General features: G+C 35.4%; 1 protein-coding gene across 5 annotated transcripts in view; it reads left to right on the forward strand.

The window, feature by feature from the left end:
• The window catches only part of Strump (WASH complex subunit strump), a 579,189-nt gene that overhangs the window by 372,054 nt on the left and 181,258 nt on the right, over positions 1 to 25,877 (forward strand). For all 5 annotated transcript variants that reach the window (XM_081746920.1, XM_081746918.1, XM_081746916.1 and 2 more), the window contains exons 12-13: positions 3,508 to 3,743; positions 13,160 to 13,411. In XM_081746920.1, the coding sequence (XP_081603046.1) occupies positions 3,508 to 3,743; positions 13,160 to 13,411 (488 nt within the window). The remainder of the gene's footprint in view (positions 1 to 3,507; positions 3,744 to 13,159; positions 13,412 to 25,877) is intronic.

The raw sequence follows: 25,877 nt of genomic DNA on the forward strand, positions 1-25,877 counted from the left end.
AATATACACGTATGTGGTTTCAAAATCCGTTCAAATTTACCCAATAAATTCACATTAAAAGGGGATCAAACTGATTTCTTTTTTGTGTAAACTTAATTTCTGACCCGTTTGAGTAATTTTCCGGCAAATGGTGGCGCCAAGCAAATACTCACAATTTTACATTGGTTGAAGCAGTATCGCTGGAAGTTTTACAGTTTACTCATTAAATAATGCCAAAGGCAACAATGCAATCATTTGTCCGATAATGAACAGTATTGCTTACAAAATAGACCTCGTCATGAGCAGTATATGTAAACAAGACAAGTTCGTGATAACAATATACAAACAAACACAAAAAACGGAAGTGACGTAGATATGAAAAATTACTCGGTCAAAACTAATCTATGAGAGAGTGGTAATTAAGATATGAAACTTTATAGAGGTCAATGTGATGATCTGTTAGAACTGTGTAACGTGAAAAATCAAGAAACTTAAAAAAAACAGGGTGGGTCAGAAATTAAGTTTATACCCTGTATATTGTACAAGTTACAATTGTGCAGAGGAAATAATAATAATAATAATAATAATTTTAAGTGCTATGAACAGCCCTATGCTATGGGCAAAAATACAGCACTATGTTAAAACCATTAAATAATTATTTTAAACAGACCAGAAAATTTATAATATAGAATGACTATTAGAGCGGGTTAGGCCCCTTTCTCAGAAGGTCAGAAGGTTATATATAAGGTTCAAACTGATGTATAAAACAAAAATTAAAAAAAAAAGAAACAAATTAAAAACAGTCAATTTCACAAGATACTATTAACAGAATTATGCAAATTAAAGTCTCATTTAACTACCATTTAAAAGAATGAGTCAACCTTGCTTAAACTTGCACATCTAGGAACACCATGCAAAAATCTTAGTTACTTATTTTCATATTTTAACATAAAAGACTAGTTCTTTGAATAAAAGATTATAACATAAAAATACACTGAAAACTCACAACAACAATAAAATCAAGATTGGCAGTGAACCCTTGTCATCAAGTGAAAACAATTTAATTTTTGTAAGAATTGCTCTCATCGGTAGTTATTATTATTATATTTACATTTATATTATCAATTGTTTGCGTCCAGTAACATTTCTCAATATCAGGGGCAAAGTTGTTAAAAATTATAATATCATACGTAGATACAGTTTCTTGTATCTGAATAGGTAAATAAATAAATAAATAAAAAGAACAAGGTGTGGAGTTTTAATTTGATTCGCTGTAGCTTGAACTCTAATTGAATCCAGAATAAAATAGGTGTTATGCAGATTCAATAAGAAATTAGACTAATTACTAAAACGTAAACCTTTGACTGGTTTCATTTTTCTCACACGTACGTAATACTTTTATTATTATTATGTATTTTCTCCACTCCTTCTCTGAACAGACAGTATGATAATATACAGGTCACCGAATTTTATTACTTTTCCTCTCTGTTTTTCCCTTTATTCTGAGGTTTGCAGCAAGTTTCTTTCAGTTCTGCATGTGTCCAATATTACACTCTTCTGTATTTTCTTTATAACTTTCTCTTCAGTTCCAGTTCCTCCAAGTGTATTTTTCAACTTCTTGAAGGTGACGCCGCTATCCGATATTATTACTGGTATTATTTTCACATTTTTGGTCTTATATTGTTCCTTTTTGTTTTGGGTTGTCGTTTGTATATTTCTACTTTTTGTCTATGTACTTTCTGCAGCTTTGTTGTGTTTGGTATTGTGATGTCTATTAGATGTAATATTCCTTTCCCTGTGCTTATTATTGTGTTGTTCAGCCTGCTAGTGTTCTTTATAGTTAGTATTCTTGTGTCCCAGTAAAATTTATGTTTGTCTGTTTCTAGTATGGTTCTTTTGTAATACTGTATTTCTTCTGGTATCATTTCCTCTTTCATTGTTACCTTGGTGTATAATTTTTCGCCACTTAGTCGTGTCTTTCCTTGTATTCGATTTGTGTTATCATTGAACATCCACATATGGTATGTTGTATTGTTTGGCATTTTCTGCATTTGTCATCTTGCATTGCCATGTTTCTCAGGATGTGTTTTGTATTTATTACTTGGACTTCCTTCTACGAAGCCTTCTGTTTCTGCGTATAAATCTCCCATTTTCATTCAATGAAATATAGTTTCTCTATCTACATGTTCCTGGCTGACTTTTTCTGAGAATCGCCCATCTAGTGATTTTTCTCTCCATTGCTTCTTTATGTCCTCTTCTGTTGTTTGTAATATTGGCGTTATATTTAATTCCCCCGTCTGGCTTAGGTGAAGTAGTGTATGTGATCCAATGTACCGAGTTCTATGTAGTTTTGAATTTTCTTGTTTTCCGTAGAAATAAATTTGCATAAATAAAATTTCAACTGCATTCCAACTTGTTGCCATTATTCTATCTTAACTGTTGAGGGTGTCGGTGGTATGCAATATGAGTGCATTAATTCTTCATTTGTTTCACTTCACCTGTCATGTGTTTTCATGTAATATCAGCGCATTAATTCTTAATTTCTTTCACTTGACTATTTCACGAAGTGTGCTTATTAGATGGTGGCACTTTATCGCCATGTTACAGTAGTGTATAGCCATTGTGCTATTTGATTGAGTCGTCATCATCAATTGATAATCTTCACTGCTGCTCTGGTTGGGGCCTGCTTGTTTGGTATTCACAGCTGACCACTGGGGACCCTTCCACTATCCACCATCTTTGATCCCATGCATCCGCTGAACTGAGTTCTTCTTGCACCGGATTCTGCCGGGGAACGATTATTATTATTATTTTTAATTCTATGTAACCTACCGAAAACGATATATATTTTCGTTCTATGCATTCTCCTGTAAAGGTGAGAGGTTATACCCCACTATTCCGGACATTGGATAGGATGACTTTTTGGTGGGTGCAATTTAGTCTCCACACTCTCAAAACTTTCTCACATAAAGGAGGTAATACAACCAGCATCACATTTCGGCCGCCTTTACAGAGGCTGTGTATACTGCCCTCCCTGCCTACATTGGAACGAGGATAGAACGTAAAACGCTTCCCTCTCACGGAAAATCTTACTAGATCCATCCAGTTGGTAGTTAGGCGCTTCATTGAGTACGCCACCACGCCTCTTTTTCCCGACTATTCACGTTTCTCCAAACATTCAGGAACTGAAAGAGCAACGTAACCATTTCGGTGGATGATTCTCAGATGTTTACAATGTGTATTTAGTAGAATACTAAAACTTTCTAGTGTGTGCGTATTTCCTGTTTATTGGGAAGAAGTTCGTCAGAAGAGCTCGTAGCAGAGAAATAGGTTTCTACGCATTTTTGTTTTTTCCTACAATACAGGCACAACCCTGCAAAAGTATTATATAATTAAATTGAATCTACATATTTTGCAATACGTAAATATGACAGAAGATTCATGTATTTACCAACAAAGGGGAAAAAACAATAGAATTTTGATTTTATTTTAATTAACTAATTTACTTACGTACTTATTTTTACGTAGAATTTCATCAGCTTGAGACCAATCTCCAAGTAAAGCAATTTCTGGCTGATACTCGGCAATTCCTGCACCAGATGATTCGAACGATAAATATAAAGGAAGAAGTTCTGATCACATTACAGATAGTTGGAGATCTTAGCTATGCTTGGGAGTTAGTGGACACCTACACACCTTACATGCAGGAAGGTATTAAAAAGGACCCATCTCTTGTTATTAAGCTCAGAGCCACATTCTTAAAGGTAAGGGGCAGAATAGACTTATTGTGATTTTCCTTTGTTAGAATACAGTAGGTTGTGAAATTAGAATGTCGAATTATACGTACAGCAATTTAGAATAAGAACGAAGCAAGAATAATCACAGTGATGAGCAGAAATATCATTTCCTTATCGTAATATCATAAATTCTATTTTTGAAATTAACCTACCCTAGAGCCTCTTTCACTTTCTAAAACACAAAATTATAAGCAATAGTAATTTTATAACATACAAATAGTGAAAAAGTGATTGGCTGGCCCGGGACTCGAACCGGGGATATCCGACATACCGTGCCGATGAGTAACCTACATCACCCAGTCTACTTCCCAGAACAGTCAAACACCCGTTCACTACGTAGTCGGTGCTCTCCACTCAGACTATATGTCTTGTACAGGTATGAATAAAATTTTTGACGCGTTTGTTTAATCTGTCATCTTTTTCTGAAAATATCTCCGTTTGCTTTCTATTTTCGAAATTTTGGAAGACGCCTACAACAGGAGAGGTTAATGACAAAAACGTTTTTAATGTTTGTGTTTAATATCATTTTAAAATAAAGAAATTAAAAGCAAAAAAACCGTAATTTGGCTGAAGTGACGAAAATTACGAACTCTATTGAAAAGAGTACTTTTCGAGACCGGGATGGGGTTAGCGAAGGGGGAGGGGTGAGAATTCTATAGTTTGACGTAGAACTGAGAGCTCTACATCTCTGATAGTTAGAACAGTGTGAATTCATATCCACAAAAAAGAAATTTCTGATATTTCCAGGTTGCATACAAATAAAGCAAACAGTGGAAATTATTTATCAAAAGGCACGAATTGGAACAGGATTATAATGAAAATCGTGTCTTGTAGTAGAAAAGACGTGTAGCGAGTGAAAGAATTAAGAAATCGGTAGCGCAGTTGGTTATCGCGAGAGCATAAAATCAGTCAATAAATGTGATTGAAGGCGGTTTCAGCCCTGTATGCAGAATTTTTTTACTATTAGAATTGATGATTTTGTTTTTCTGTTAAAAAAAATTCTAGTATTATATACGTTCTAGTAAAACTCATCACGATATCAAAATTAGAAAAGATGTTCTTCTTGCACATGTATTACTATTCTTCGTTCTTGTTTCCAAAGGTTTCGTAATTATTTTCTGTGTGCTTATTGGTGCATAAAGAATGCTTTCCAGTAAATACTATTTCTTAAAGCAGTAATTTAAGGAATTTTATAATGAATTTCCACATTACTTATCGTCACGAAAATTAGGGTGTCCATCGATCACGAAAGTCACGAAAAAGTCACGAAATCGGAAAACGATCAGGAAAGTCACGAAAAAATCACGAAATTTAGCTTTTAGGTCATGATTTTTTTTAACTGTACAAATGTAAGTACAGATTGGAAAATTTTGTTCTATAAAACGTTAAAATTCAGCATCAAAAATGTCTGTGGCCGGTTTTAGACGCTACCAAATCGCAAGCAAAAAACGTTTCTATCATATGGATGAAATTTCGGCCTAATTCGCACCCGAATCCGCTCTTGAAAATGTTAGGAAATTTTATGATTTGGTAAAGAAAAGGTCACGAAAAAGTCACGAAATTTCATTTTGAAATTTTAGTAGACACTCTGTATGATTGTCTTATCTCGTGGAATCACTACTTAATTAAATGCATTATAGAACTTTCCCCTCTATCTACTTGTTACATAACAGACCCTTATTGAATGTTTAATTTTCTCTGTAAACATTTATTGAAGTGAAAGTTCTATAATGCATTATTTAAGTAATAATACTTCAAGTCGAGACAGTCCTATAGTCTTCGAGACGAGACGAGTCAAGATTTTAAGCTGTCTCGTCTTGTCGCAACATTAATGATGCCACGATACATGATATTTGTCGTGTCCCATATCGACAATGAACGGAGACTTCGCAATGAGACAGACATATATTTTGAGATGAGACACTATTTGCACGAAACAGCCTATAATCTCGTCTCGTCTCGTCTCGTGGCAACAGTCATAAATTAGGTAACTTTGTCTTAGGAAAACTTTAAATATCAATAACCATCTAAAAGATTTAATTAAGTGAACAAGTAGTAAATTCTTGACACATATTGCATTTCGAACACTTTGAATGTAGTTATTCACTGACAATTACAGAAGTATTGCCATTAAGGTGGAAACGACAGTATTTTTTTTTCCTTTTCATTCCATGAACGCAAATAGCTAAAGATATCACATTTAGTATATGTTTCATATGAAGAAATTAACACATTAACAAGTATGTTCCTAATCTACACCTTATTCGACAAAAGTTGAGCAGAAATTGATTATGGGTGTTTTGAGGCAAAAACTTCGGAGATCTTCGGGAAAACAGTAAACCAAAGAAGCCGGGTTCAAACTTCCTAGCTAAACTTCATAATGGGGAAAAATTGTGCAGATATGTTTTTTCTTCTTCTAAGTATAATAAGACATATTGAAATGTTACTAAGTATAGAAAAAGAGCAACATTGATTAAAATATTTAATGATACAATATTTCCAAACTATTGTTCATATCATCACATGCTCGTTTCGTCATTTAGGTTTCCATACCTATAAAATATTTTCACATGTAAAAGAACGTTTCCAATGAAAAGAAAGACAGCAAACATAAGTCTTGAATCCATAGTAACATAAAAAAGACAAAGGGGAAAAAGAAAACAGCATTTGCAACGGATATGAATGTCATTGTCTTGGAAATTCAAATATATTTCGTTAGAAGAAGCTCAGCCAGAGTGGTCACGTTACCTCAGCTGTAAACCACAGGAGTTCAAATCGTAAGGTCGTGAGTTCGATTCCCGTTTGGGTCAAAGTTTTCGGTATGTACATTTATTTTCCTATATGCGTGAATAATAATACAAAATAATTACATCAAAATGAATCAATTGTATACTGTATATATATATATATATATATATATATAATCATTTCAGGACATAAGTAATTTTTATAAGTTATTTTTATAAAAATATAACATCTAAAATATGTTAGCTCTTGGCAGATCGTCTATATATTATATGTGAATGTTAAATAAAAATTGAGAAAATCGTGTAACAGCAATAAATAAAATCTGTAGTGTTTCCTGCAGATACAGTATATGTCATACGGAAGTTACTTCTCAATATTCTTATTAGAGCTAGCGATTTACGTTCTTCAAATATAGTCAGAGGCGTAAAGAGAACATGCAGGTATAAACAGAGAATATATAAAATCTGATCGTGGTTCCAGACAAAAACCCGAAAGTCCCAAACCCTCACAAGAAATTCATGATTCCCAAAGGACACTTCAAGAAACTGAAATTGTGCTTTAGTAAGGAAGGCTGGAACTCCCTTACATAAGTTTTCAATTCAATTCTCTGAAATGCTTTTGTATATGCAAGTATTGACGGTTTGGTCTCTCTTCTGTCTCATATCCGTATTTATATATATAAAAATGTATTATATAATTCTGGTGTGTGTGTATTATATAATTCTGTATATTTATGTGTTCCAATATAATTCTGGTATGCCTGTATGCCTGAATGCCTGAATTTTGGTATGCCTGTATGCCTGAATTTTAATCAAACTTCCTACACATATTACTTACCGTCTGGAAGACAGTACTGTTCGGTTAAGCTATGTGGAGTGGGATGGGGAATACCTATAAAAATGATAGAAAACGCACTATATTAGTATCGAATCCATAGTTTTCGGGCCCGCGTAGATAAATAGTATCACTTTCGATTCTGTTTAGCTCCGGTTTAAGCTTCAATTTGCACCCAGAGGGTGACGTGGCGACGTAAAAATATCGAAATCGACCATATTAGTATTGAATCACACGTTTTCAGCGTCGATAATTAATTGGTAGCACTTGTAATGCCGTTTAAGTCCAAATTCAGTCCTACAGCTGACAATACCACCGTAGCCCTCCTAGGGAAAATGGGAGGGGAGACATCAAAATGATAAAAATGACCGATATTAGTGTCGAATGCATAATTTTGGAGATCACTTAGATAAAGTTTGACAATCTGTATACCAATTAAGTTGAGCCTCCGTTAGCACCCTGAAGAGGGGTGGGTTGAAATTGTGACGTAAAAATGAATGTAAATGACCGATATTAGTGTCGAATTTATAGCTTTCTGGGTCCCCAGGTTCATTCGGAGCAGTTTCGATGACCTATCAGTCCACAGTGTGTTTAGCAGTCGGGAAAGTCGGGAATGTGTCTTAAATTTTAATAAATGGCCGGGAAATTGGGGATTTGTCGGGAATATGCGAAAAAGGTCGGGGAATTTGAATTTACGTTTTTGACTATTATCGCTTATTTGCTTAAGGAGAACACTTTGTGTTACCGGATTTAGATTTAAAAATTTCAATACGATCAGCCACAAAATCACATTTCGCCATTATTTTGTTTAGAACGCAACCGGTCAGTTATTTCTTTGTAGTACACGTTTGGTTAAGAATGGCTGTGTCTATGATGTAAGAGACTGGTAAGTTTATTTTATTAAACATAATTTCCATTCGTAAAATATAACATCTGTCTATAATCATCTTAGGATTCGAGTTCTTTTAGAAGAAAAAGAAGAATAAAAGTACACTGTAGAAAATCGGTCGGATAACTGTCGATTAGAAAATTTCCAAACGGTAGCAAATGAAATCGCAAGGAAATAACCCCTGTGCGAGAGGGAGCGAATAAGAATTTATGAAAATTGGGGAAGAATATTTTAGAATTTTCGAAATATTTTGTGTACCGAGTTAAAGTTAGCGGGAACAACAGTCATAGTTGAAAGTGAAATTGAAGACACCGGACTATATCGGAGGAGTTCGCATTTTCTGCATCAACATACTAAGGTAAACCAAAAATTTATTTTTTTAAGAATCGACGTTTCGTAAGAATTAACGTATCTTACGAAAATGTTCAACCGGTGTAAAGTTTAGAAATTCTTTTAGTAACCATTGCTTGGCTCAGGGTCTTAATATTCTCCAGAAGATATTATGTATCCTTTATGGTAAAGTTAGTTTGAGCGTGTCTCTCAGTTTTCAATCATTGATTCTACGTGTTTACTTTGCCTATATAGGCACACGTCTTAACTAACATCGAACATAGTCGTGCAGTGCTGCCATTATTTATATTTTCTGTTTTCGGATTCTAACATACATCATGCCGTCAACTGATTTTTAAGAAAAGTGGAAAGATGAATTTCGCAGGATAGAACAAGGGAAGTCAAAATTGACTGCAGAATGTATGTGGTTCATTTTCGTTTGGCACCATGGGACGTACTGCTCTTACTAGTCTTTCAGAGAGCAAGGAGCATCAAAACCTTGCAGCAACTCGACATAACACTTTTACAGTGGCGTATCATTTCCTAACAAAACCTAAAGAAAATTCTGCATGAGCATCACATGTAGACGTACCTAGCACCGGCACTGATCCTTTTCCATGCTTATCAAGTGAAACACGCTCTCCTACTAGTAGTTCGACCCTGGACAGATATAAACTGAAGGCTAGTGTTACACAGACAGAGATTTTGTGTTGTATAAACGCGGTGATGAATCACAACTCATTAGGAAGTGCTTAAAATAGTGTTGTTCTTTTCACTAAGATGTTTCCAGACAATGCAATTGCTAGCGAAATGAAATTGCACACGGACAAAATGATATATATCATCGTGTGTGGATTGTGCCCATATTTTCAACATGAACTTAAATCCTTGTTACAAGAATGTGAACATGATGTCGTTGGATTTGAGGAAGGTTTAAATCCTGTTGCACAAAGGACTCAAATTAATGTGAGTGTATGCTTCTGGGACAACAGCAACAACAGAGTCAGAACACGGTATTTGAATTTGATTTTACGGATCATAGTGCAGGTACGTACCTACTACATGGTTTGCAGAATATATTGCAGTCGCTTGAACCATCTAAGCTTCTGCAAATTTCAATGTATGGGCCAAACGTAAACTTGGCATCTTTAAGGCTAATTAAAGAGGAACGTTGTGCCAACCTTGGTACAGATGCTCCACGGCTTCTTGAACTTGTGTAGTCTTCACGGCTCGTGTGGTCTTCCCGTTGTTCACGGTAGTTTTAAGACTGGCATACAAGAAACTGGATGGGATTTGATTTCTTTTGTTAGAGCCTTGTATAACTTGTTCGAAATGGTAATAGAAAGACGTGCTAAGTACTTTGAAATAACAGGTTCGTTATTATTGCTCTTTCATTTTGCCACATTCGGTGGGTAGAAAATGCTAAAGTAGCAAAGCTGAGCCAAGAAATATTACCGAATGTGAGAAAGTATGTTGAGACTGTTAAGGGAACAGACAAGGAACTCAACTGTAACAGTTTCAGAATAGTAGCTGGAAGTTCTCCTTGCAAAATTAGCGTTTTTTCAGTCCCTTGCTGAGGACTGAGCTTTTCCTGACCGAATATCTGTCAAACACTCCCACGACTCAATTTTTACATTTCAGCGTCACTCAGTTGTTAAAAATATTTATGTCACGCTCCGTTAAAAATGAAACGATGGACAGGAAGAATATCAATGAGATTGATGTTAAGGGGAAAAGTGAAAACATCTATGTTAATTTAGTACCTATCAAGGAAATTGACTTTGGGTATGCAACTATATCAGCACTGAGGAAATGTACAGAGGTTAGTGAAAAGGAAATGCTGTGTTTTGGTAAAGAAGTTCATGAATGGTTTCAGCATTTTGTTTCCAAGCTGCAGCAGAGTTCTCCGCTGAAGTATTTCCTTACAAAAGCAGTGACGTTTCTTAATCCCTTCACTGTTGCTCATTCACAGGAAGAAGCTGTTGAACAAATGAAAGCAACGTTCGAAATTTTAGTGCAGAGTAATATGGTCTCAGCGTCCGATGCAGAAAAGGCAGACAGAGAATACAAGGCTCTAGTAGGTCAGATACATGTGCGAAAAAAAAAAAAAAAAAATGTAGTCTTACAAAAGAAGTGAACACAGACTTGATGACTTTTGGATGAATGTCTCATCACCAAATGATGTATATCTCTGTAAAATAGTAAAGATCTGCCTAATTCTTTCCCTTGGTAATGCAGTCTTAGATTTTTTTTTTTTTTTTTTTTTCGTAAACAAGGAAATAATAGTAGAAAATTTGTCAGAGGATTCTTAAATGGTGCAGCGTGTAGTGTACAATGCTGTCAATGTAGCTGGTGACGTACAGGCCCTGCTTATCCGAAAACAGATGATACTATCAATGAGAAATGCATACGCGCGATTCAAAGAAGCTGAAGAACACCACAGCAAAGTGATTTCAGAAAAAGATCGCAGGACCGCTGAAAAAAGAAGAGCACAACGGACTTAAAGGACCTTAAAGCAAGGAAACAGAAAATCGTAAATCAATTGTCAGAAGAAGTTGCTGCCATAGAAGTGATCAAGTTGCGTTATTAGATTACTTCATTGCTTACATGAATAAGGAGAAACTTGTAAGATTTGCACACTTTTTCATTACATTTTAACTTTTCTTAACTTTACGATTTTATTCTTAGGAAAGTCGGGAAAATATGGAAATGGTCGGGAAGAGTCGGGGAAGAAGTCAGGAAATTGCTGAGAGAAATTTGCTAGATACCCTGAGTCCAGCTTCCAGTAGCGGTAAGACCCTAGCACACCTATAGAGAGTACCGTATGAAATGACTGAAAATGACTGATGTTAGTGTAGAGTCGATAGTTTTGAGATCACCGAGATAAATAGCAACACGTCTGATGCTGTTTAAGTTCAAGTCAACCCATTAGTACCCGTGGTGTTGGGTGAAATGGTGACATGAAAAAATTATCAAAAACGACTGACATTAGTGGCGAATCCATAGTTTCTGGGGTCCCTAAGCTGATATCCATTTGTAGTTATGATGTTGCTCTTACTTTTTTTTAAAGCCATTCTAGATTTAAAATACAAATATCTATCATATTCGTTATTAAAATTACCGTCTTTTCGTGTGGGTTAGGTATGTTTTGAGTTTGCTCTACACAGTCAACGAAATTAGGTGTAGATTTAATAATATCATCGTTTAACTTCCAACTCTGCGATAAAAATGCTTAAAGCTTTAGTTTGCTGTAGTTCGACCATATTCTGACACAAGGTACCGTTACTGTATGATGAAGGTTATTGATTACTGGTAAGTAAATGTAATTTTACTTTCTTTAAAAAATCTTGAACCGTTTCGGAACCAAAGACCGATTTTACTCTTAGCCTTCTTCTGGTAGCATGAATCACATGTTATCAGAAAACAAGAATAATTTCAAATATTTTTGTTGTTATCTTGCTGATTTTCATGGATTTCTCAGAAATAATTTCTTAATTTTGGCTCCAAAGAAGGTAACAGCGCAAACTCATGTTTTTGGGAGACTCAAATCGGTAGTGAATATCTGCTAGGCAATATATCAGAAGATTTAGCTGGCTGCCGCAAAACAAATCATTTTATTATATTTCTAGTTGTGATATTCTTTCTACTTCCATCTCTACTTTCTAATCGTACTAGATTAAAATATAAGCTATGTCTGAAATTTCCGACTTAAAATTATATTTTTCTGTACGGAGGCTATCTTTTGATCTACAACGAAATCATGATATGTATACAGAATAATTACAGCTCAATTTCCACCCCTGTCTCTGACAAAACTACAGGAATAATAAGCTAGATCTAAGGGAATTTGTAAAGATCTAATATTTTTTTTAAGTAAGTCTCGGGAACAGAGTCTAGATTTTTGTGAACAGAAGTGTAACTGGTATTTCATCTGAAAATATAGTAAACTTTATGAACTGACTGACTCAATGTCATAAGTCCCATAGTTACCTGTGAACTGAACTCTTTCTGTAAAGTAAGATAGATTGAACTTAATGATCTCGAATTGCAAACTTCGTCGTAATTAGATTCTCACAAGAAGAATTTGGTTTCAAAACTCACTGACTAAATATTGGTGCGATAATCAATGAAATATCTGCTAGGCGTAACATACCGTTGGAATAATAAATGATAGTTGGAAGTACCGTATCTCGATGTATGTTCAGAACACGGTTCCATTGTGTGATGATGTCAGAGAGTGAAACTCCCCTGGTTAGCCGAGTAAATGAATAAACCTTTGCTCTCAATTTCAATATTCGTTCTGGGAAGACTTGATTGTAGATTTGTGAGAACAAAGTAAGGTAATTGTAACAAAGACTATTTTTATGAGATGTAAACAAGTCGTGGAACTAAATATAATGTGATTTAGCTGGTTGCCTTTCGTTCTACTTTTGTCCAAAATTTCCTAAGATGGTATACCTAGTGATATCCAGATAGAACTTTAGTTCATTATTCAGTTTCACATTACAATGCAAAATATGACGATATTGTATGACTTTTATTTGTATTCTTAATTTTGCATTTGTTGTTTTCAATTTTATAGTTATGTTCTGCTTTGGAGATCCCTTTGCTTCGAGTTAACCAAGCGAAAAGTCCCGACTTGGTTTCTGTTTCTCAATACTATTCTGGTGAATTAGTGAACTATGTTCGCAAGGTACTACACATCATTCCAGAAACAATGTTTGGCCTTTTAGCACGAATCATTCAACTTCAGACAAGTGTAATCCGTGAAGTTCCTACTCGACTGGACAAAGATCGCCTCAGGGAATTCGCACAACTGGAAGAAAGACATGAGGTATGTACTTTAAATCATAGAAGTGAAAAAGCTTTGTAGTGAAAAAAAAACAAAAAAAAAAAAAAAAAGAAACAGTGAAGGTGTAGTAGTGTAGTAAAAAAAAAATAATAAAGGATGGGCATATTAAAACCTAAGTAAAATTACATTTCGTATGGCCGAAACTGCCTAATAAGCATGTCTATTATTGACTTTCTCCTTTTCAATCTTGGCAAGTTGTCCAGTTGTGTTTTCGTTCATAACTTTGAATTAAATCTCTCTCTACTTATACCTGTGTATGTTAACCACCAACGGTTCCATTGATAGTTGGTTGACCTACGGAAAATAAGTATACTTTTGGGTAAAAACCTGTATAGATTGTTATATGCGTTTCCATTCTACTAACCAATTATTTCTTACATCTTAGCTCTATTATTTTTAATAATATGCAGTAATCAGTATTTTGAAACATCTCATGGAAATAAGTGTCCTAGTATTCTATTCTCATACTATGATTTAAGTGTAATTTTAACATGTTAACATCTACGAACTGTTAAATCTTTTTTTATTCATTTATGTCGCCTATGATTATAGATCCAGATAAGATTGTCAGTGTAACAAAATGCTCGAACTCACTGTGCTGTCTTATCTCTTTCTAAGGAAACATCAAAAGCGGTTGCTCGAACTCCCGATGCTGTCTCATCTCTCTAACTAACGAAACACCAAAAGCGGTCTTTAGCCCAGATTACTAACAGAAACAACCACTGTGGTAATAGATGTTGATCAAAAATTTGTGCTGTTGCTTTTCTTTATTTTCTTACAGTTTGAAATATAGATCTGATCTGTTCTTCATTTCTTATAAAATTCCTCCAAGTAGTTTAGAAAATATTGGCTTCTAACATGTGATAAGAACAAAATGTATTCATCAATAGCTCAATAGGTCAGTCTGAATTCAGATGTGAAAGAAGTATGAAGAAAAATGTATCCTTTCATCTACTCATCAACAACAGATATTAAACGTAATATACGGTACATTAACTTCATCTACGTTTGGGAGGAACGAGTTCTCCCCTTTTCTCCCTTGAGTTCGTGGACCTTCGAAAACTAACAACTCTGAAAGATGTTCTGCCAGGACTTCTCAGAAATTAACATGACCATGTATGTTATCGGATATTCAGGTGACCAACATACAAAAATATTTAACATTAACAGCATACTAGTAACGTCGCTTCCATTCGGCAGAGTTCCAAGATATACAGATGCCCGATTTACAGAATGATAAGTAGTATATTATAGAGTATTATATAGTAGGAGAAAATGTTGGCTATACAAAACTAGTGACAAACTTAGAAAGATACTCAAGCTAATACGCTTCACTGTATATGCCTCAAGTTTGCGACAGACACAGGAGTACTACAGGCTAAAAGTGGTGCAATGCCATAATAAGCTATTAAGCTTAAAGGAAAACTTCATTTAATTAAAGTGTTTCTATTATTTTCTTAACTATATAAAAAGAACGGCAGCTAATGGTAAAACTAATTGTGGCCCTAGGATCAAAGTAAACAATTGGTAGCTCTTTCACTTGTCTCGCAACTCTTGTAATTGTAAAATCGATTGGGATACACAATCAGCCACCAGGAGATACATAACTGATTTCGTATAAAAATATGCACTTAAGTACAGCGCTCAAACCAAACGAATTACGCATAAGAAATTGACACTATCCTGACAGGCTGCGAGTCGGGATCTCCTCCAGCTTCAATAATATAATTTGGAGAGTTCAGCACCAAATACACGAAAAATCAGTTGCAACATTAATAGCTAAACTGGTGGAGCAGTTGTCGTAGAAGGACAAGATCGGGGTTTGTTTCCCACTTAGAAGAAGATCTGACTTCCCTATGGGTTTCCATTATACAGAAAAGGAAAAAAAAAATCATATTTTCACTCTAATACGCTAAGATACTTTTTGTTTCTTCTTCCTTTAATACGTTGCAGTGAATTCTGCTGTGTTTTACATTAATGGAGCATATATTTTTGAAGACTAGATGAGTTCTAGGGTTTATCCTTGTAGAAGTTGCGATTGGTACAAGAATTAGAAAGAACGGAAATCAGTTTTTTCCCGAATATTACATACCTTGTGTTTTATAATTTTCTTCCGAATTTTGGGAAATATATAACTCCAGGGGACAGTCTTAACCAAAATACGAAACTATGTCGGTAAGAAAAGTATTCAAGTGTTCTTCATGTGCCACATGCCAATAGATAGCTATTTCTCCGGTAGGAGGCACCAATAGATTTGTTTAGTAATACATAAAAAGGAATTGTATGCACAAGGTTTCCCTGTGTCATCTCAACCGCTGAAACAGACCCAATTGTAACACCGGAACGTAATTTGCGTACCGATCTTGAGGAGCCTGTAACCGATGTAATTCACAGCCAAATCTTACGGTGAAGGACGATTGTACAGAACAGCGAACCACAAACGAACAATTCAGTTAAGAGATTGATAGGTATATGAACTTCAAAAACTGATTTTTTTTTTTTTTTTTTTTTTTTTTTTTTGTGCGCCGTAGAAGAAGTAGGCAGCCAAGGCCATCTCTTTAGATTCCAGCATGTACAGGAATCCTCAAAAGACTTGCTTCCAAATCATACCGGTTACAGGCTCTTGAAGTTCCCACTCTTTAGTCTCCGAGGCCACTCCACCTCATATAGGACTTGAGTGAGGTGGAGTGGTATCTTCTCCTCTTGTATCTACACGTGTTAACCACTGGGCCAGAACGGAACAATTAGTGTCCGTTTTCTTTAGTTTAAGCGTCGTACCCATCGTGGCGTTTGGCAATAAATAATTTACCTTATTTAATTTCATTTTACAGACTTCATTCTATAGTAAAGTGAGCATTTGCTCGAGATTAGAATTTGATGACTGGTATAGACAAGCTTGGTACTCAGTCTATTCTTTGCACTGTAGTACGTTGACAATGGGTTACTGAAATACTAGCAGAAATACCTTAATGTTTTTAATCTGGAAGAAAATTGTACTTTTACATCACATGGTTATGCCCTGTACGCTAAAGGACACGAATAATTAATTAAAGTGAGTGATTATGAAATAAAACGAGGAACTACATAATTTATACGGTTTACCCAACATTGTTAGGGTCGTCAAGTCTAGGAGGCTTAGATGGGCGGGTCATGTAGCTAGAATGGAAGAAAGTAGAGACGGTTTCAAAGTCTTGACTGGAAGACCAATCGGAAAACGACCATTAGGAAGACCTAGGCGCAGATGGGAGGACAATATTAAGATGGATCTCGCAGAGATTGGAATACAGAGTAGAAACTGGATGCAGTTAGCTAAGAATAGAAGTCAGTGGAGAGCTTTTGTGAACGCGGCATTGAATCTCCGGGTTCCATAGGCCATAGAGTTAGTTAGTTAGTTAGTTAGTTAGATTATGAAATAAAAAGAAAGTGGGGGAAAATAACAGAACCCTGAGAAAACCCACGTAGACGATGTTATCCAGCTGAAACTCACATTCTCGTGGTTAACGCAGATGCAGGTGTCCCGGATTCCATTCTTAGTGGGAGCTCATGTGGTTCGGATCTCACTTCAAACTGTAGGTTCAGTAACATATAGTTTCGGTGCTGATCGGGATGTTACACTCCAACTAACCAACCAAACCGAGGACTACTCGCAATTTATTTATTAATTTTTTCTTTATTGCGAACCATAAAAGGGATGCTCGATATTATCATCTATGACGCACCCACCATAACTCTTTTAATATGCTTCCCATAAAAAGTATTTATACGGAATGTATGATGTTTTATTTATTTATTTTCTTATACAAAATTTTAATTCTTCCTCAAATTTTCTAACTATTTCTTTTGGAGTGTGCTAAAATTTTACAAATTGCATCATAACATGATCTTAGGGGCACTATTTTTGTATAACAATCCAACGTAAAACTTACTGAAATAAATATTAATAAATCATCGATCAGTCAGACGGTTATAGAGTTCGGCAACTGTGTATTCACCTGAGTTTCTTCTTTGATGAAGAGTTCCTGTATAGGACAAGAGATAACCCCAGGCGCAGGCATTACCACAAATAATTTCATTATTCACTCATATATGCCTGTTAGGCTAATAATTGCAGGACCTTGAACCGAAAATTATATATCATTTCAGTTTATGTTTAACCCATAAACTGCGCATTTTAACAGATTTCTGTTAAATGAACATGTATCATTATATCATGCCCAATAATTCCACTAGACAAAATATCCTAATTAAATGTAATTACTTCCCGGTCAATATATCTTTTTCCTAAAGCTGCGGCTGACGAAGATCAAGATCATGCTTCACACTAATATAAATATATTTTGGATTCCTTTCAGATTTTGTGGTAAAATGACGAATTTATGGGTTGAATCTGGCGCAGGAAAATTTTAAAACAGAAACTTACAAAAAATTCCTCTATCAATTCTCATATTATCAAGATTGAATGCCAAAAACTGCAAACGTGTTCGATACAATTACTTCGTCAGTTAGATTTGAATATAGTGCCCTTTCAGCAGTGATGAGACCATGATTGGGATCAGAATCCTTCCGGAGATCCTTCCGGAAATCGCACCTTTGTTTCCAACTCCAAAAACACGTCAGCCATCTACGTAGTCATAAGGAAGCTCTTCAATAGAGTTCAAACGAGTTGTTAATTGCCTACGTGGTCCAATATTTCTGGCATATGATAAATATTTATAGTGTACTAAAGGCGAATATTTTGCAATAAAATATATGAAATGGGAGGATGACCGAATGATTTCCTGAAGACCATCATGATACCGATAGCTAAGAAATCGAACTCAAAGACATGTGAGGATTATGAAGTATTAGTCTCACATCTCTTGCAGCAAAAATTTCTTAAGAATTTTGAACGGAATGTTGTATGAAAGAACAAACGAAGAAGTTGAGGAGGAACAGTTCGGGTTCAGGAGTAGGAAGGGGACGAGAGATGTAATTCGATTATTAAGGGTGATCGGTGAAAGGTTTATAGAAAAAGAAGAAGAACTGTATGTTGTATGTATTAATTTGGAAAGGGCTTTTGACCGGGTGAATAGGTAATTGTTGTTGGAAGTTCTAAAGAAAGTTGGGTTGGAGTGGAAAGATCGAAGACTCATAAAAAACTTAGATATAAACCAACAAGTAGGTGTTAGAATAAGGGAAGAAATGACAGAGGGGAGTGCAGTGGGAGGGGGAGTTCGACAGGGATGCTATCTCTCGTCCACATTATTTAATAACTATCTAGAAGAAATAGTGAAAAAGAGCCTACAAAATGAAGACGGCATTTCAGTAGGAGGTACAGTGATTAGGTGTATGCGGTATGCAGGTGGTATGGTGTTTGTTGCAGAATCTAAAGAGAAAATTAATAAGATGTTAGAAAACGTGAGGGAGGGCTGTGAAGAATATGGAATGAAAATAAATGTTTGAAAGACAAAAGCCATGGTGATTGGAACTAAGGTGTCGGTGTCAAATATAGAAGTAGGAGGGGAGAAAATAGAACAGGTGACTATTTTTTGATATCTGAGTAATATTATTAGTGATAATATGAAATGTGAACGTGAAATAAAAGCAAGGATAGCAGTGGCGAAAGAAGTCTTTAGGAAATGCAAGACTTTTCTCTGGGATCTTAACTAAAGAGTTGAGGAAAAGACTTATAAAATACTTCATGTGGAGTACTGTGCTGCATGCGTCAGAAGCATGGACATTACGGAAGAAGGACGAAAATCGACTGGAAACTTTCGAAATGTGAGTGTGGAGAAGAATAAAAAGAATTAGCTGGGTGAAGCGGAAAATCAATGAGAGAGTGTTAGAAATGGTGGGGATGAAAATAATTTTAGATATTATTAAGAAGAGGAAGAGAAACTGGTTGGGACATTGGGTAAGAAGAACTGTATCATGAAGGACGTGGTAGAAGTTATTTTGGCAGGAAAGAGAGGGAGAGGGTGAAGGAGACTACAATTAATAGACGATATCAAAACAGAGAAATCGTGCGTGAAGACGAAAAGGTTAGCGGAAGACCGTGGAGCATGGATGCTTCTCAGTTACACAACTTACCTACCAATAATGACAGAATACCTATGATGATGATGATGATGATGATGATGATGATGATAATTATAATGAAAGACGAATATATTCAAGTTTCACAGAATGCCTCAGTTCAGTCACGACTATCATAGGTCAACACGCATGACTAGCTTTGTACTCTTGCATGCGAGTCTTTGGCATATAAAAATTGAAAAGGACGCCTAGGACAAAACATATCCTTACAGATTTCAACTAAATTTACATCAAAATCTTGAGGTAAATGGAAAGTTCCAGGTATTGTGATCGGGTTTTTATCTCTACCATTACAATTAATCATAAAATATTCTTCCATAACAGGTAGGCCACTTGCAACGTATTCAGAAGTTTCTATATACTGTTGATCCTCATGGAAATTTGTCTTGATGTAGGAATTATATTACTAATTTTATATTTCTCTACTTTCCATCATATCTTTTACCACATCACTTAAAATGTATTTTTTCTCAAAAAATATCCTGGACCTTTTTTTTAATGCTTTCCTTTTATATGCGTATTCTTTTACCCCTATTATTTTTCGTCGGTCCAACCAACTAAATATTTTCCTTTCTTCACAACGTAAAATTTCAGAGAACTCAAGTACAGTATTTGTAGTGTTTTCGCAGTGTCCACGTTCTTCACGTTTATAATACAATACTCAACATCTGAGTTCTTTCTGTAGCCCTTCATTCAGGACATACTGTACTTCTCTTCATTATCATCGCAATAATCTTATAAAGAAATTTCATCATTTCTCGCCTTAGTGTCTACTTACTGTTTACATTTCCTATCTTCGTTTATAATACTACGTAGGTATTGAAAATGTAATCACCTATTGTGCTTTCTTTCATTACATTTCTATAATTGTCTCAGCCTTAATCATCTCACTCATCATTGTTTCCACATTTTTCATATTTATTTTCATCTCAGATTATTTTCAGAGCCTACCTTTATCTCTTCTGGAAATCATATTAATTGTTTATTCAGATTCCACCACAACAGCCGTATTATCTGAAAAGCAAATATGCTAGTCCTTTTAGTTCCTATCAAATTAAGCGATTTCCTAATCAAACTCTTCTATGCTACTTTTCTAGGTAATAAATAATGTTACAAAAAGATAAAATTTTTGTTGAACACCTCCTCCAACTTCAGTATCCTTATTTCTTCCTTCATATAATCACTCATATTCGAAGCTGAATTTCTGTAGGGTCTGATGTGAAACTACGATACTGTTGGAAAAGAATTTTAGATTATTTAGAATATATTGCATCAGCCGATTCGAACGAAATCCGTACCACAAAATATGTGTCTGTAGAGGGAAGGCTAATCATGGAGTCTGTAAAGAACATGCAGCTGGATAGTATCAAGATTGTTGGACAACAAGACGTGTGTAGTTAAGTGTGGATCATATTGTGTGTCAGCAATCACAGAACGATGCCAACGAATTCTATTGTACAGTTGTCTTCAAGTACGGCCGTATACTAAGCGGATGGTCATTCGTCGAATTGTTGCTTGAGTATCATGTCGCGTTAGTGGTCATTCGGTGATATACATAATCAGAGGCAGAAGATTTCCATCTCCGACTTACCCTCTTCAGTGCCTCAGCGACGTACCAAAGTGCTACTAAAGAAGGATCATTCAGGTCTCCCTAACTGGGAGGACGGCAGTCGCCAATACAGCCAGAGCAACCGTGGTTCTCCTAACAGAACACAGTGAGAGAACGAACATTAAACAATCGATTGTTGAAGATTGATCTGCAGTCGTGCGTCTTTTAGCGTACGTTCCTGGTACCTGACTCGCCCGTCGGGAGAGACTGATGTGATAAGGCGAATGGAGATTGATGATATTCAGCGATGAGATTACTTTCTATCTTAGACACAATAACATCAGTGTGCGCTTATGTAAAGTTGGAAGTGAAAGAGAAAATCCAGCGTGTTCTCGTTTGTCATATAGGACTCAGATTTGACAGTCTGGTATTTGATACGAGAGGGGAAAATGAGCTAAATATCCCGATCACCTCTGGTTTTCATTCAGAGAAGCATGATAGTACATTTTCCGTTTGTGATGTAGTTTATCCTCTCCTCTTGCCTTATCTAGACACTTTCTGGGATACCATCTTGTAGCAGCATACCGTGCGTGCTCGGAACGCTTGGTGAACCCAATGTGTTCTTCTCGGTATACATCTTGTATACTAGATTTTTCTACCTAATCTTTGAGCACGTTGTGAGAGATTGTAGAACGGTGCCTGACCTCCAGCTGGCTCTCACAACGATGATCTCTCCAAACCTAAGCATTTGGCTTGCTACGGATCCGAACAGTTGAGTGGTTGTTCGGGATAGTTACACTTTGTGTTTAAACAAGTATGCGTCGTAATATGACCAGACTATATCATAAGTGCTGTTTTGGGAATAGTACTATTTGGCACCTATCATCACATTCTTCTTGTGTACCATCATTAGGGTAGACCGTGAATTCTTAGTGTTTATTCTGAAATACCTTTTCGCAAGTGTAGTTTATAGTCCTCGTATAGTTAAATGTTTTTTTTTAATGTGATTTTTTTTTTACCGAATGAAATCTTATCTCCCTGTAAGATGTCTTATTACGACCTTGTCGTAATTACAAATTTCGAATATTAGTTTTTTGTCTTTTCTTGTACTACATTTTTTAAAAAACGCAATATATCCTTTCATTCTTCATTTCGCTGGCTGGAGTTGTTCCCTTTTCCCCTGGTCTAGTGACTAGCGCGTGTCCTTTTTATCCACTCGTTCCCAAGTTTCATTGCCGATGGAAAAAAAATAATTTCACAATCAGTCATTTACATTAATCATCCGTCTCCTTTAACTTAAGTGCGTGACCGTAAAGCGTTAAACTATGAAATTTCATTTATTTCTATTTCCAATGAATTTACTTTCAATATATACATTTTTCAAGAATTTTGTTTCCATACTCTTCCTTCCCTAGTTTACCAAAGATTTTTCTATAACACATAGCTGTGCTATCGAATTCCTTTAGTTGCAAAATTCGAATTCCTTTAGTCTGCTTCTTCTCAGCTCATGTACTTCTTTCGAAATTTCAAACAAAATTTGTCTTTACTTCATCTTTAAACTTTTAGTGTCTAACTTGTGGTCGCTTACTTATTTTCTGCGTATATTTTTTAGTGGAATTCCACTTTAGTCAGCACATAATTTGACCTGACAACGTTTGTTTTCCTTTCTTTCTTACCATTAGTATTCATCACAATTTTCTACCATAGAAGTAAATCACTTGCTATAATGTAGAACGTTCATTACACAACGGTAATTAAGTAACTTATGTAACCGCTTTTTCTTGACATAGCAGTTATATCCTTTAGTACTGTCCATTAATTGTACAGTCGTTTTCAAATAGTTTCACATGTTGAGCGGGCTTTCCACGACGTCCAATTGAATCCGCGCGGTGTTGTCAATTTGCGGAAAGGAGCACTGCATGCTGACTTTTCACACTAGTCCGAATGTTGTCAGTAACAGACGCACCACTTAGAAACAAGGTATTAGCACATTAATTGCTCCCTGTGGTAATTTCAAAAACGAATTGTGAATCGACACATGTAAACCACATCCTTTTGTGTTAACTGGTTGTCATGATACATGATTTTTAATGTTTCTATATAAAACAATCAAGAAAACTTTTAGCGTAAGTTGACTCTTGTATTTAACTTCACATGGATTTAACATGTGTTTAATTTCTCGCACTAGAGGTGAGAGCTATATTACTGAGCCACCATAGCCTCTTCGGTGAGAAAAGAATTCTGCGCGTTTACAGTACTTTTCAGTTTTCACAATTTTCAGAATAATCTCGCTCTACCGCACTGAACTGTGGACTTTTGTAGACTATGTTTTACTTATCTGTTCAATCGAAACACGTAGTTTTTGAATAATTAATATATACGTGTTAACCGGCTAATGAAACCACGTCTCAAAGTTGATGCTCTGTCTAACTTGGCTCCATTTCTATAACCCCGTATTTTCCTTACAAGATATGGGTTACGTCTTATTCTGTAAGGTGACCACGTGTCTATGTTGAAAATGAGCTCCGTTGAAGCAACTTCATTCGCATATGCATGTTGGATCTATACGTGATCTCGTTATCTTAGAAACTCTTTCAGATGATATTTGATTGTTTTATGTTTCGGCTAATAAATGCAAGCCAAAAACGGGGAATGGTGCATTCGAAAAAACTTCTAAAATACAGGAAGTACGGTACAGTTGATTGTTTTCTTGTTTATTGTCGGGCAGTGTAATCATCGACATCATTGAGACCTCCGATTCATATTTATATTGGAAAGCATTTGGTAGTTCAGTCCGGACGGAATAATTGAGCTTTGGGTGTTCTTTACTTTCGTCATACAAATGTTAAAATTCATTTGCTCCTCGGTAGCTCGCAAAATAAATAAATAATAATAAATTCTGATCGGTTATATTTTCTGAAGTGCTAAAAATAAAAACAAGAGTTGTTTCCTTTCTTCTGCTGCTTGCTGATTGTTACCAGTGTTAGGATGGCAGCTTGTAAATGCAAGAAAGAACTAGTTTTTGTGTTTCGCTGTTAACAAGAGTGAGACATAGTACCGGTTTTAGTACTTCCTGGTACTGGCTATCTTATCTGCATGTACGGTGGTAAGTGCGAGAAAGAGAAAGAATGTAGAATGTAGTGTAGCGGTTTGTACCATTTTCATATTTGAAGGCTTGAATCATAGTGTTCGAATCACAAACTGAAAAGAAATAGTAAACTAAAGAAATAACAAATATGTAACAGTTCAATAAATATGTGACAGTTCAAGAAGTTGTCCGGAGAAGTGGGCGTGTTGAATAAAGCAAACAATGAGGTTTATGAAATATGGCAGCAAAATACAACTCAACAATCCACTATACAGGTCACATTGTTATTCGTTTATATAAAAGGTAATTATTACGTAATATAATTTTAAATTGCAGAGTTTTATTTATATATAAAATTGAAAACAATACATGGATAACAGTAGTTTCTTTGAAAAGTGGATACATTACGATGCGCAATAATTTGTTTCGAAATACATTTATGTTCTGTAAGGTAGTTGCCTGTTTTCAACACAATCGATGGTAAGGAACGTAGAACGGCTTCGCCATATTAATAAACAGCACGCAACTCTTAAAATGTAATTGTTCATACTAGTCCAAAATATACAAAAGTCATCCGAATATAGATGTCAACAAAAAGTGAGAGGATAGTTCACTAATAATGTTAAAACAATGTGTATATCACAGGAGCGTCATTTCAGACTTCTGTTGAGGGGGGCAAGAGCACCACCGACATAAGATTTTCACCTTCTGTACTAGTATATTAGTAGACAATCGATTAGAGTATATGTATTCCTCAAACTCTTAAGGGGGGGGGGGGCAATTGCCCCCTCCTGCCCTCCCTAAATGACGCCCCTGGTATATCATGGTTACACGATGCTACTACTTTAATATGTCTGGCGCCAAAGTTCCGTATAATACCTGTGTTAAACAAGTGAATAACATACACAAAAGGTACTTATCATTTAATGTATGAATCAAATGAAATTTTAAGAGCTGATTACAGGAAATCTGTTCGCACGCCTGGTAGGAACAGTTGATGTCATAGGATTGTATTGTTGCAGTGGTACGTAGTGGCATAGTGGCATTTATAGAATAGAATACAGTATTTTTATTATGGTTATACCTATAAGTGGACAATGGACAATGTTAATTGAAAGATGCATGTAGGATTTATGAATCACTATAAAGTACATTATCATACTTTATACGTACTTAAAAAGAATAAAACTTACATTCTGGTATCGTAATGAGCACGTAAGTTCTGATATTCAACGAATTCATTTACGTCGTAAAAAGGAATTACCACTAAACCATTATATAATTTAGTTTTAAGTTTATCCATTGGCAAACGATGCATGTAGTTTTGTAAGATGTTCATAAATGTTATGCCTACACGTACACTTTCTTGATTTATACAGTCTAGAGTGTGGTTCACCAATTTGTTCACACTATCTAGTAATACACGTATGCATGCGTCTATAAACCATTGTGGGAAATGTGCTATTTCGGTCGGTTACAGTGCTCATTGTTGGACACCTCACAAATCATTCATTCATTCATTGCATCGGTTAATCTTCATACGACGAAATTGGACATGTCAATTTCAAATATATACATAAACATATATGCATTTATTACATTTAGAATACTCTAAATTCACTAATGTACCTTATTGTACATTTTGTTTTTACATACACGAATTATTTTGAATATATTCTTCGATAGAGTAAAAGCATTGTTCTATCAAATGCGTTTTAAGTTTGATCTTAAAGTTA

The sequence above is a fragment of the Thermobia domestica genome, chromosome 18, assembly GCF_964235325.1.
Source record: "Thermobia domestica chromosome 18, izTheDome1.hap1.1, whole genome shotgun sequence".
Lineage (NCBI taxonomy): Eukaryota > Metazoa > Arthropoda > Insecta > Zygentoma > Lepismatidae > Thermobia > Thermobia domestica.